This window comes from Lactuca saligna, chromosome 6, assembly GCF_052625555.1.
Source record: "Lactuca saligna cultivar CGN05327 chromosome 6, ASM5262555v1, whole genome shotgun sequence".
Classification (NCBI taxonomy): Eukaryota; Viridiplantae; Streptophyta; class Magnoliopsida; order Asterales; family Asteraceae; genus Lactuca; species Lactuca saligna.
The window spans coordinates 60174016-60188222 of NC_136422.1; the positions used below are offsets into that span (position 1 = coordinate 60174016).

At 39.9% G+C, this 14207-nt stretch overlaps 1 protein-coding gene across 1 annotated transcript; it reads left to right on the forward strand.

The window, feature by feature from the left end:
* The first annotated feature begins 10810 nt into the window (after window positions 1-10810).
* LOC145000781 (putative polyamine transporter At3g13620) lies at window positions 10811-12624 on the forward strand. Its single transcript, XM_078960058.1, has one exon. It carries the CDS (start codon window positions 10939-10941, stop codon window positions 12397-12399), a length of 1461 nt encoding a protein of 486 aa, XP_078816184.1. The 5' UTR covers window positions 10811-10938; the 3' UTR covers window positions 12400-12624.
* Window positions 12625-14207: the final 1583 nt, after the last annotated feature.

Below are 14207 nucleotides of genomic sequence, written 5' to 3' on the forward strand. Positions count from 1 at the left end.
TAACCACTTGAGCATCTCCTAGGACCCTAATGTCATATGAAATATGTATTTTACAATAAGTTAATCATCTTATGCTTTTCATTATAGTATTTGGACATTCTAGCATCGTTTTCGGGGTTTTAAGGCCTAGAAAGGGTTCCCGGGAGTGGTATAAGGTCATGAATGATTTACGGGAGGGTCCATGAGCTCACTCCCTTGGAGTTTATGGCCCCAAAGACCATCCTTTGGGAGTTTACGGCCGTAAGCCCCCTAGGCTTGGCCGTAAACTCTTGTGACACTCCAAAATGTATGATTAGGGCCTTATTTCACTTCCTTAAATTAATGGTATGTGTCTTGGACTAGTAGGGAGGGATTAAACATCATAATTTGTGACATTTTTGGGGAGTTTACGGCCAAGACTTATTCTTGTGCCGTAAACTCAAATAAATCCTTCAAGATGTATGTTTTAATGGTACAACATGGTCCCATACACCTTAGATAAATCCTAGAAGGCCCTATAGTGAGTTTTTGGACAATTTGGCATGCACTTTTGGGGAGTTTACGGCCCAAGAACATCCTTGGCCGTAAACTCTTCATTTTGTATCCAAATGTGAAGTTAAATGGTACAACACACTTCCAAAGGCCTTAGCTAAATTCCTTACATGCATTTGAGGGGTTTTGGGACTTGTTTGACACAAAAACATGGGTGTTTACGGCCCAAGCTTAGCCTTGGCCGTAAACTCCTCTTTTTACCATGAAATGATGTTGTTTGATGCATTTAAGCCTTCCTTGTTGTCAAGTCTAAATTGCCAAACACCCTAGATGAGTTTTTGGGACTTTAAACAAGGGTTTTTGGGGTGTTTGAGGTGTTTACGGCCTAAGCACAAGCTTGGGCTGTAAACTCCTTTTTAAGCTCCAATTCTTTGTGTTTTAGTGTCCAAAGTCCCCTAGGTTTATACCTCAATTAGTCCATAAGCTTAAAGGAAGGAAAAACAAGGTCTTTGGCATGATTTTGGGGGTTTACGGCCTAAGGAGCTTCTTAGGCCGTAAACTCCTTTATGGTCCTTGATTTCTATGATTTTGGCCCCTAAATTCAATGAAGCATGACTAGATTAAGATAGAGGATGAGTACTTACGTTTGGAAGTCGGAAATTAGCGGATTTGGGGCCGGTTTCGAGTCTAGAGAGAGAAAGTAGTGAGAGAGAGGTGTAAGTGTGGTAAAAGAGTTCTGTTGTAGTGTTCAATCATTTTTATATGTCTCAGGGTATTGTACCCGATACACGGCTACCCGATGCTTAAAGTTAACTGGGTTAAAACTTTTTACCCGGGTGAAGTGGTTGAAAAAGTAATACAACTCTATTAGGTTAAACTAGGTTAACACGTATGAGTTATATTGCTTATGATGAGATTAAGACATGCATATAATTAGATATTCGGATATTGACGATTCCAAGTATTACATAAAATAACGTATGTTAACGCATTCCGTTAGTAAAAAATAGGGTTTGTAACGGCAATATATTTGGGGTTGTCACACGTAGATATGGATATGTCTACTTAATCAAGCATAAGTTAGAGACTTTTGAAAGGTTTAAAGAATTTAAACATGAAGTCAAGAATCAATTGGGCAGGAACATTAAGATGCTTCGATCTGATCGAGGTGGAGAGTATCTTAGTTCAGAGTTCCTCGACTATCTTAGGGAATGTGGGATTGTCTCACTACTGATACCTCCCAGGACACCGCAATGGAATGTGTAGCTGAGAGGCATAATCGAATCTTTTTGGATATGGTTCGTTCCATGATGAGTCAAGCTTTGCTACCAATCTCATTTTGGGAGTATGCCTTAGAGACTGCCGCCCATATCCTTAATTTGGTCCCTACAAAAAAGTTGTCAAAACTCCTCATGAGATGTGGACTGGTAAAGTACCCAAACTAGACCACTTCAAGATTTGGGGTTGCGAGGCTTTCGTGAGATGCGAGACTCATGATAAGATCGAACCTCGAAGCGAGAGGTGTATTTTCATCGGCTACCCACAACAATCCTTTGGTTACCTATTCTACAGACCTAGTGAAGATGTGTTCTTTGTAGCAAGGAGGGCTGTCTTTCGAGAGAGAGAGTTTATAAGCTAAGTAACAGTGGGAGGCAAGTTGACCTTGAAGAAATTCAAGAGTCAAGTGGTGAAGGAACTTCAAACCCTAGCACTCAACTTGAGGAGGAAACTCCGGTTGAGCCAATTGACAAGTCTGTACCTCTGAGGCGTTGCACAAGGGTTAGGAATGCACCTGATCATTACTATGGATTCCATATTACTGCAGAAGGTGATACACTTATCGGTGATGAGACACTGATAGTTCTGGATGAACCTAACAATTATGCAGAAGCCATGGCAGGCCCTGAGTCAGCCAAGTGGAAAGAGGTAATGGACAGCGAGATACAGTCCATGTATGACAATCAAGTTTGGAACTTGGTTGAGAATGTACCAGGTCGTAAGGCTGTAGGGTGCAAATAGATCTTCAAGAAGAAGACCGACATGGATGGTAATGTACACACTTATAAGGCATGACTGGTTGCAAAGGGTTTCTCACAAACTCCGAGAGTTGATTATGATGAGACCTTTTCTCCAGTGGCCAATATTAAGTCTATTAGGGTTCTGTTAGCCATAGCCGCATTTCATGACTATGAAATATGGCAAATGGATCTCAAAACCGCTTTCCTTAATAAAACGTTGGCTGAGGATGTTTACATGAGTCAGCCAGAGGGTTTTGTCAACACAGGGTACCCTAATAGAGTGTGTAAGCTTGAGAAATTCCTTTATGGATTAAAGCAAGCACCTCGCAGATGGAATCTTTACTTTGATGAGAAAGTCAAAGAATTTGGTTTTCTAGGAGTGAAGATGAATCTTCTGTATATGTCAAGGCTAGTGGGAGTATAGTTAGCTTTTTGGTATTGTATGTGGATGACATACTACTCATAGGAAATGACATCCCAACTCTGCAGGAAGTTAAGTCCTGGCTTGGGAAGTGTTTCTCTATGAAGGACCTAGGAGAAGCTGCCTATATTCTAGGGATAAGGATCTTGAGAGACCGGAGTAAAAGACTAATTGGACTTAGTCAGAGTACTTACTTGGATAAGGTGATGAAGAGATTCGGCATGCAAGACTCCAAGAAAGGAGAGTTACCCATCCAAAGTAACGCCAGATTGAGTAAGACACAAAGCCCTAGTACTGAGGCTGAGATAGCGGAAATGATTCGAATACCTTATGCTTCGCTGTAGGATCAATCATGTATGCTATGACGTCTACTTGACCTAATGTAGCCTTTGCTTTGAGCATTGTTAGCAGGTATCAGGGGAACCCTGGCAAGGCACATTGGACTGCGGTAAAGAATATCCTCAAGTACCTACGGAGGACTAAGGATTGGGTCCTTACCCTCGGTGGGAGTGATGACTTGAGAGTTGTAGGGTATAGTGATGCTAGCTTTCAGACTGATAGGGATAATTTCCGCTCTTAGTTAGGTTGGGTCTTTACCTTAAACGGAGGAGCAATTTCTTGGAAGAGTTCCAAGCAAGAGACAGTGGCTGATTCAACTTGCGAATCAAAGTATATAGCAGCGAGCGAGGCAGCAAAGGAGGCGATATAGCTGAAGAACTTCATTGGAGACCTTGGAGTGGTATTAGCTATTAAGGAGCCAATGGAAATTTTCTGTGATAGTGAAAGTGAAGTTGCCTTAGCCAAGGAACCAAGGGATCACGGGAGATCCAGACACATCGACAGAAAATACCATTTCATCAGACATCTAACAGAAGAAAGACTCCTCGTGGCAAAGAGGGTATCATCGGATGAGAATCCAGCAGATCCCCTCACGAAGGGACTAACTCGGGTTAAGCATCTCCAGCATGCTCAGAGCATAGGGCTGAAGGATGATATTAATTTTAGTAGTTAGATAATTTTCGAAATTTGTAAAGTGTAATTGACATTAGATGATAAATAAAAGGTGGTTATTTATGATTAAAGTGTTGCTATCTCTTGTCGATTGTTTACTATATTTCTTTTGCATGTTTTGACTTCTAGAATAATTATGTTTGGTATATCATATTATTCGAACCTCCACAGTCGTTCATATGTCGAAAGTAGGTATGAATCAAGACTGTCATGATTGGTTGCAGAGGTCTAAGTTGTTGGACATGGCTACAACACTCATGAGTGCTCATAAGTTCTGAGCATTGGACTCAACCCACACTCACTGGAATCACTTCATGGAATTTATCTCGAGTGATCATGAGATGGTAATATCATATAAGTCTTCAAACCTAGAGATATGATTTGTGCCTATGAGTTGGTTATGCATTAATTGTACGAAAACGCATTGGTAACTCGATGTTATAAAATGTGCTCTTGTGTATAATTCAATAAGTAGTAGAGCAAACATATGAGTCGAAGTTTATCTGTTCCTTCTTGGATTAGAAATTGATATATGGGCCCCTCGATGATTTTGTTTTGACCTATGTATCGGGACAGGTCAGAACTAAGTTGATGTGATCAATTAAGTTCTTTGTCAAACAAATTGCAAATCGGGAAACAAACTGCTAGACAATAAGTAAGACATTGTTCCACGTATTTGTCCTGCTGATATCTAGAACAGAGGATTATATGATCACTTATCTTAAATGGCGTAACATCATCTTCTCAGTTCCGAGAGACCTTGTAAGAGCTACGATTGCTGATCGGTTCCTGAAGCATTGCAGTTATAGTTATTAGACTTATCCAAGTGGGAGACTGTTGGATAAGGTGTCTAAGTCTATAACTATTTCTGGTATGTACTTGACCCGACCCGGCATGGTCTATTTGGGTTGCATGGCACCATGCAATTGGATAAACTAAAATGAGAGAAATAACACTTATGGTTTATTAATATATTATAAGTTCTAATATATTAATAATATTATTTAATTAGTTTGATCAAGAATTAATTAAGTGATCAAAAGATAACTAATTAAATATATGGGTATGTAAATCTTCCATATCTTATATAGTGGGCTAAGAGGCTCCATGGATTATCAAGTTGGGTTCCACCCATAGGATGCTCCATGGAGTTAACCCATGGATCATGAAATGAAGAGTCATGTTACATTAGGGTTTACCTAATGCAACACACTATATAAACAAAGGTCTTCTCCCCAAAATCGGCTACACGAAGAAACAAGAGGGCTAGAGCTGATTTTTCAAGTGTAAGATTCACTCGAAGTTTACTTCTTTGCATTTGGTGTTGTGTGAAGCATTTGAAGCATCATACTTAGGGTGCTAGACTCACAAGGTTTCAAGGATTATAATCAACAACAAGGTAGGTTATTCTATCTTTCATTCAAGATAAAAATGTTCCCTATTATGCTAGATAGCAATATAACCTTGGAATTCAACTTTGCATGATAATTAGACAAACATAGACCAAGGTTATTAGGGTTGCATGTACACTTAGGAAGTGTTAGAATGCTCAACACCCATCATTTATTACCAAGCCGCCGAGGACGGCGAGGGGGTTTGATGTCATTTGGGTCATCGTGGATCAGTTAACCAAAAGTGCGCATTTCTTGGCTATACGGGAGAGTTCATCAGTCGAGAAGTTGGCCGATGTGTACGTCCGCGAGATCGTCGCTCGCCATGGGGTTTCGATCTCCCTTGTCTCCGACCGGGATGTTAGATTTACCTCCTGTTTCTGGCAGAAGTTCCACGAGGAACTGGGAACGCGATTGCACTTCAGCACAACATTTCATCCCCAGACAGACGGTTAGAGCGAGCGGACCATTTAGACCCTCGAGGACATGTTGAGGGCGTGTGTCATTGACTTTGGTGGCAGCTGGGATTCACACCTACCACTTGTAGAGTTCACCTATAACAACAGCTATCATGCTAGCATTGGCGCCCCGCCTTTCGAGATGTTGTATGGACGGAAATGTCACACACCAGTTTGTTGGGGTGAGGTCGGACACAGGATGATGGGATGGACGGAAATAGTCCTGCAGACTACCGAGAAAATTCAGCAGATTAGGCAGCGATTGCAGACCGCTCAGAGTCGACAGAAGAGTTATGTCGATAGACGTTGATCTGAGTTAGAGTTTCAGGTGGGGGATATGGTTCTCCTAAAGGTCTCACCCTGGAAGCGTTTGATTCGCTTCAGGAGGAAGGGGAAATTGGGTCCCCGTTACATTGGGCCGTTCAGGATCATTGCCAGGGTTGGCAAGGTGGCTTACAGGTTAGAGCTGCCGGAAGAGCTTAGTCGGATCCATAATACTTTCCATGTTTCCCAGCTGCGAAAGTGCATCATGGATCAGGAGGCGGTAGTATCACTGGATGATGTTCATGTCGATGAGTGCCTGAATTACGTGGAGAGGCCTGTAGCCATTTTGGAGAAGAAGAAGAAGATTTTGCAGAACAAAGAAATACCTTTGGTGAAGGTGCAGTGGGAGCATCGGAGGGGGTCCGAATGAACATGGGAGCCGGAGGTGGAGATGCGCGAGCATTACCCGGAGTTATTCACTGCAGCGGACTTCGAGGATGAAGTGTAGTTCAAGTAGGGGAGAATTGTAACGCCCGAATTCTCAGGTATGGAATTAAATGAAATTTTATTTGGTTGAAAGATCTACTCGACAAGTTGGTTGCCCTACTCGTCGAGTAGCAGCAAGGTGGGATCGCGCATTTAGTGGTCTACTCGTCGAGACCATCAAGGGACTTGACGAGTAGGAGCTGGCAGATGAAACCCTAAATTTCGGGGTATTTCACCCTATTTAAAGGATCATTGGCCTTCCCCATCCTCCTCTTCACTGCTTCTTGTCCCTCTAAAGCCCTAATCGTGTGTGTGTGTGTGTGTGTGCTCATTTTGTGCATTCTTAAGCTTGGAGGAGGATTTTCTTGGAGAAAAGAGCTTAGAGATCAAGCATTCAGAAGCAAGGAGCTTAAAGGATCTGAAATCTATTGTATTTAGCATCTTCTGGAAGGTATAAATCGTTACCCTAACCTCATTCATTCTAGATCCCCTCTTTGGACATATTCTAGGGTTTTCATAGTATGATTGGAAGCTATTCTTCATTGCAATCTTAGATCTGAAGTTGTAACTTCAGAACTGATCTCCTTTGGGCTTCTTAGTACCTAAAGTTTCCAGCTTGTGCAAGAATGAGACTCTCCCAAGGTGTAAAGCTCCAGTGGAAGCATAGATTGGTCATTTAGGGCCTTTAGAACCTTGCATGTGCGTAAAGTTTGCAACTTTACGTGATAAACATGCCTTAGAAGATTGGATCTGTAATCTGGAGCTTTGTTATGGCTTAAAAAGCATCTGCATGGATGAAGGTCTGCGAGGACTCGGCGAGTTGGATGAACAACTCAACGAGCCCGATGAAGATGGCCATGAACTCGACGAGTTGGATGAACAACTCGGCGAGTCCGTTGAAGTTTGCCTTGAACTCAGCGAGTCGTTAGAAAACTCAGTGAGTCGACTAGGGTTCTCCCGATTCTTGGGCACGTATAAGCTCGAGGAGTTAAGGGAGAACTCGACGAGCCAATCAAGGATTTCACGACTTCTCGAGTCCAGGAAGGACTCGACGAGTCGGTGATTTGCACTCGACGAGTCGGTGATTTGCACTCGACGAGTCGAGTCAACATGGACTGTTGACTTTGACTGTGGACGTTAACTTTAACCAAGAGTTGACCAGTTGACGTCTGAGGGTATTCTAGTAATTTGGAGACTTGTGAAAAAGGGTTTTATGGTATTTATAGGTAGTGAAGTTCATGTTGGCGATCTGGGAGTTGAAGTTTTCTAGTTTCTGACGTCAATTACGAGGTGAGTTCTCCTCACTATATCAACAGAGTCTAAGGCACCAATGTCGACCCTTATTGGATTGGTATTCGGGTTTATTGCATGTTATGCTTATTGATTTACATCTTGGTAGTTAGGATGGTGATATGCTTAGTGACCTGGTTAGGTCGATATCCTGGAATATAGGATGATGCTATGTTAGTGACCGGTTAGGTCGGTATCCTGGTTATAGGATGTTGCTATGCTATTTGATTTGTAGGATCGGTTGACTGTTATATATGCTAGAATACGATATGTATGTGCACATGTTTATTTGATTGGGGGTTGGGTTGAGGCGGTCTTGCTTTGTGCTGAAGGCCAACATACCCAGGGCAGTCCGGATAAACTACAGACCCCGAGGGGTATGTTAGTCAGACGAAGGTCCGACGAGCGGTCCGGATAGGCTGAAGTCCCAGCAAGGCGGTCCAGTCGTGCCGAAGGCTCGAAGAGCGGTCCAGATAGACTGAAGGCCTGTGAGGCGGTCCAGTCAGGCTGAAGGCTCATCGTGCATGTTATTTTGTATTTGTTGTTATGATATAAGTATGGTTTTATGAGGTTGGTATTTTAGGGGAATTCACTAAGCTCTGGGCTTACAGTTTCAGTTTATTGTTTTAGGTACATCATGGGATTGCGGCAAGGTGAAGGCATGATCATACAGCTCCTAATGTTTTATCTATGTTTCTGGGAAAAACTCTGATATTAAACATTTGAAAACAAAGTTGTAATGAATTTTTTTATGGTTTGAAATGTTTTAAAAATTTTAAATTGGTTGAATTTTTGGGTGTTACATTAACACAACTTTTGATATGATAGAACAAATTAAACTAAATCCAAATGGGAGGTAACATGTTTGTCCCTTTGATACACTTTTTGGTCAATCTCTTTTATCCTTTTGTTGCACTCTGTTAGCAAGAGTTCTGCCATCTTCTAATTGGTTTCAAGAAAAAATTAATCTCTATTGGAACATTGCCCACACAATCTTCACCACCCTCCACCAAATCCTAATAGTATAAACAAACACCAACTTTTAATACCACTATTGTAAAAATCCCGACTAGGTCCCGATTAATCTTCGATTAATCCATCGGCGCTACTCGGCCGATTAGAGGGCGCCTAGCGATTAATCCCTACATACATAATGAGCGAAACATTATAAAACAATGAAAATTTAACATTTTAAAGAAGTTTTATTTGAATGAAAACTATTTGAGGCATGATTAGTGTTGTAATAATCATATTAACCTATTTTGTTATCATATTAGTGGTATTTACGAACTTTGATATCATATTAGTCATATTTATTTTTAAATTCAACAAATTAGCAATTAATGGTACCCGATTAATCTCCGCCTAGCGGATTAATCTTTTGGCCCCAATCAACCGACTAGCTAACGTCAAACATTTTTTGCAACCTTGGTTAATATTCAATAATCTACAATATTTTTATACATTTGGCTTATCACAAACAAGCACTTAAGAAGAATAACTACTATCAAAGAACCCAATTTAGAGACAGAAACAAGAAACCTCTTTTCTCATTGTATTATCTAACAACATATCCTTAGATGCATCATCAAGTCACTCAATGCATTTAGGAGATGAGAAGATTTAAATGATGAATCTTCATCATCATCATCATCCTAACAGGATAATTGGTTGATACGTTATATTTATAATGGAGTCTATATATTTCATTCTAATAACCAATTATTTTCATCGAAACTAATATATAAAGAAAGAAATCGAAATCAATGTATTATGGAAGAATCAACATCATGATCAGAACTCAAAACCCATAGCAAAACAGAGGTAAGAGTTGTTTAATTATAACTCACAAACGGTTTAATTTCATAGTACCTTGCGTGATCTGTGTTCAAAATTGGGGCAAATTCATGAACTATAAAGCTCCAAACAAATAGAAAGAGAATTTAAGTGAATCCGAAAAGCTGAGAGAAATAAAGGGAGAAAATCATGAAGGTGGAAGAAACTGAATTGCATAAACAAAAGAATGATTGCTTACCATCGAACTTGGTGAGATCGTTAATTGCTAGATGGTGATAGCGAGAACAGGAGCAAGAGAGAGTCTTGCTCAAATTTCGATTTTAGATGAAGAAGCTACGAGAAAAAATCAACAATTAAACAATCAAGGATGATGACGATGGGGCTAAAGGATGGAAACGGTGACGACCGGACTGAAGGATGGCGGCGATGGCGATGGGACTGGAGGAGGGTGGCGATGGGGGAGAAGACCGGAGGTGATAGGAATCGAAGTTGAAGAAGGAGACATCATTGTGTTTTTTTAGAGGGGCGATATGGTCGGTAGGGGCAAGAAGAAGAGAAAGCGTGCTTTTGAAATGAGAACTGGTAGCGGTGGAAGGAAATCGATTGAAGGAGATGGAGATGGAGAGCATGCTTCAAGGGCAAGGGCAAAAGTCATCCATTTTTTTCACTCAGCCTCTTTTTCCACCGAATCGAATCAAAGCACCATGGACAGATTGTGGACCAAGTAAGCTGCATAATAGATGGTAGCAAACATACTGATCGAACCGGGTCAGTCAAAATGTCTGATCAGACCGGGTCATCAAGAAATCAAACAACCCCTTTTCAAACACATATATCTCATGGTAGTCTTTACCATTATTTATTAAAATAAAAAAAATCAATGAAATCTAACAAGTGGATTAAATGATTATTAATTTCATTAAATGTCTAATTAAATGTGATACATGTCAATATTTGATATTTGATATGGTAAGAGGAAAAATATGATCAATTAGTAGGAGGAATTTCTCCTTATATAATTATAATTAGTTTCTTTCTTTGTTAACGTCACTAACTAAATAAATTTGATCAACACGATTGTTTCTTCTTCTTATTGTTACCAATAATGATGAAATAGTTAGTTACATTATTTCTCAAGCAGATATATACATCTAATTAAATTTATTGCTCATGATATATATGCCCAACATGCCAATAACAACATCTAAGTCAACATTCACATTATTAAATTGTCATTTAATATTTCATTAAATACGTGAACCGTGAGGGCACGGGAGATTTTGGTTCCTACTTTCGTACCACAAACTTCTTCTCTCCGGCCTTATCGTATCATGGACCATGATATCAAATCGGAAAAACCAACCTCGCCGTTAACCACCGACCACATTCCACCGTCCTCCACCGGAATCCTCCCCTTAACCAACCCTTCAACCACCACCTCCGCCACCACCCACAAAAAACTAACTCTCATCCCACTCATCTTCTTAATCTACTTCGAAGTTGCCGGAGGTCCTTACGGCGAAGAACCAGCAGTTCAGGCGGCCGGCCCACTCTTCGCCATCATCGGATTCCTGGTCTTCCCGTTCATATGGAGTATCCCGGAAGCTCTTGTCACCGCCGAACTCTCCACCACTTTTCCCGGCAACGGTGGTTTTGTCATATGGGCGTATAAAGCATTCGGTCCCTTCTGTGGGTCCTTAATGGGTACATGGAAATTTCTCACCGGTGTCATCAACATCGCAGCATTTCCGATTCTATGCATCGACTACATGGAAAAGCTATTTCCGATCTTCTCCTCCGGCTTACCTCGAACTCTAGCAATCTTGTTTTCCACCCTCTTCCTCTCTTTCGTCAACTACACCGGTCTGAATATCGTCGGTATCGCCGCCATCACTCTCGGAGTCATCTCTCTTCTCCCCTTCATCCTCATGTCACTCATCGCCATCCCTCAAATCCAGCCACACAGGTGGCTAAGTTTAGGCCAAAAGGGTGTCAAAAAAGACTGGAACTTGTTCTTCAATACCCTTTTCTGGAACTTAAACTTCTGGGACACCGTGAGTACGATGGCCGGTGAAGTCGAAAACCCAAAAAAGACTTTCCCCGCAGCACTCTTCTCCGCCGTGATCTTGACTTGTTTAGCGTATATAATCCCTCTCATGGCGGTCACCGGAGCTGTTTCGGTAGACCAAAGTGAATGGGAATCCGGGTTCATGGCAGTGGCGGCAGAGATGATCTCAGGGAAGTGGTTAAAGATTTGGGTCGAAATCGGAGCTGTGTTATCAGCTATAGGTTTATTCGAAGCTCAGTTAAGCAGTTGTTCTTATCAACTTCTGGGCATGGCGGATTTAGGTTTTTTACCAAAGTTTTTCGGCGTCCGATCAAAATGGTTCGGCACTCCATGGGTTGGAATCTTGTTATCAACTGCGATCACAATCGCCGTTTCTCCGATGGATTTCACTGATATAGTAGCTTCTGCAAACTTCATCTACAGTCTAGGGATGTTGTTGGAGTTTGCATCGTTTATATGGTTAAGAAGAAAGTTTCCGGCGCTGAAACGGCCGTACAAGGTGCCGCTAGGGGTTCCGGGACTGGTGGTGATGTGCCTTGTTCCGTCGGCTTTCTTGATCGTGATCATGGTTATTGCTACCAAGATTGTGTATTTGGTTAGCGGGTTAATGACTGTAGGTGCTATTTTCTGGTATTTTTTGATGAATTATTGTAAGTCAAAGAAGTGGTTTGCATTTGCAAATGGCGATGAAATTGAAGGTGAGGAAGAAGTGTCGGCATCTTGACAAAGAAGTTGTGATATGGATTTGTGATGAATACAAATTTGTATATCTTGGAATTTGGCTCCATTACTATGAAACTTAGGTGGGGTATGTTTTGTGGTGAATTGGACTAGCTGATGTTGGCAAAATGTCAATTAGATTTCAAGTGATTGGTGGTCTTGTCAAGTTAAGTGTGGCTTACCATTACTCTTTATTTTTATTATGTACTAATTTTAGTTCACGTGTTTAGATGATAATCACAAAAATATCCAAATGTTCTAAAAAAACCCTAACCTTTTTTTTTTTTCAAAACTTATAATATTTGATAAGCTTTTAAAAGAAAAACAGTTCAAAATATCAAATCCAAAAAAAAAAAAAAAAAAAAGAACAAATACAAGATTAGGAAATAAAATAAACTTTATGTTTAATCCGAAAATAATATAATATATAAACAAAATTGTATAAATGATTTATATGTTTGTCAAAAGTGGTCCAAATTTGAATATTTAATGCGTTTTTGGTGTATATTAGCTTGAAAAGTTTATTGTATTCTTTATATTAGTTTTTTTTTTTAATTTTTTATTTAAATTAATATTTTTAATTAATTAGAAATAGAATAAGAGCCTCTCTCTCTCTCTCTCTCTCTCTCTCTCTCTCTCTCTCTCTCTCTCTCTCTCTCTCTCTCTCTCTCTCTCTCTCTCTCTCTCTCTCTCTCTCTCTCACACACACACACACAATCAAAAGCACGCATACCCTCTCAAGAACTCCTACACACTCTCAATAACACCCACACAAAAATGAAAACAATAATAAAAAAATTAAAAATAAATAAAAAGAATTATCAACGGGCATATTCATCATTTTAGGTGGGATTTGGACCAAAAACACACAAAAATGGTAACCATAGGGACCAAAACGATAGAAGGTATCTAAAATTGGATCATTGGTGCATCACCAAAAAAAATTTGGATGAAAACTATTGAATTTTGCCAACCATATGGGCCATTTCTACAATTTATGATGGATTGGGTATCTAAACTCATAACTATAATTTATATAAACTTGAAATGATGGTGGCATAGTTCTTTTGGGTTGCCCCCAAACCTAATTATTGAATATGATAGCTTTTAGAGAGAGAAATTGATTTATTAATTTATTACATGCTTAATAAATTAATTAGAAATCAAAATAAATAATTTGTTAATATATTACGAGAATAATATATTATTTAGAAATAGTAATATTTAATTAATAATTAATCAGAAGTTAATTGGGATTAATTGGATTAATTAAAAGTAGGAGGACTAAAGGTGACAACGTTCAATAGTTGAACATTCACAAATTCTAGAACCTCCCATAAGAGGGGGGGGGGGGGGGGGGGGGTTCTAAAAGTGGTTCTAGGGTTTTTCCTTGGGCATTAAGGAGCCTTGTATGCCTAACATAGGAAGAAAATGGATTAAGGCTTATCTTAGGAAAGGGTTAGTGCTGGAATTTCCACCTCTACTCCACTCTCTACAGTTTTTCTCTTGCTAGTTTGGGTGTGATTTCATTAGAGGCACGTCACTTGTGGTGCTTGCTTCCAAATGATCAACAACAAGGTTTCTTTGTTGTTTACAACAATAACAATCAAGGTATATAATCCTTAACACTATTTTGGTATTTTCGAAAATAACCTACTATTCTTAGGGGTTTACTTTGATGTTCATAGTTATAGTTTCAATAGAAAAAACATAGATCCATATTAGGATTGTATGCACACTTAAGAGTTTGAGTTTATTTATTTTGCATCAAACCCATCAATGGTATCAGATCATTAAGTTTGTTTTCAATTG

Bases quoted from the DNA above. Each gene is read 5' to 3' on its own strand.
- LOC145000781 (XM_078960058.1), top strand. From the start codon at position 10,939: ATGGACCATGATATCAAATCGGAAAAACCAACCTCGCCGTTAACCACC.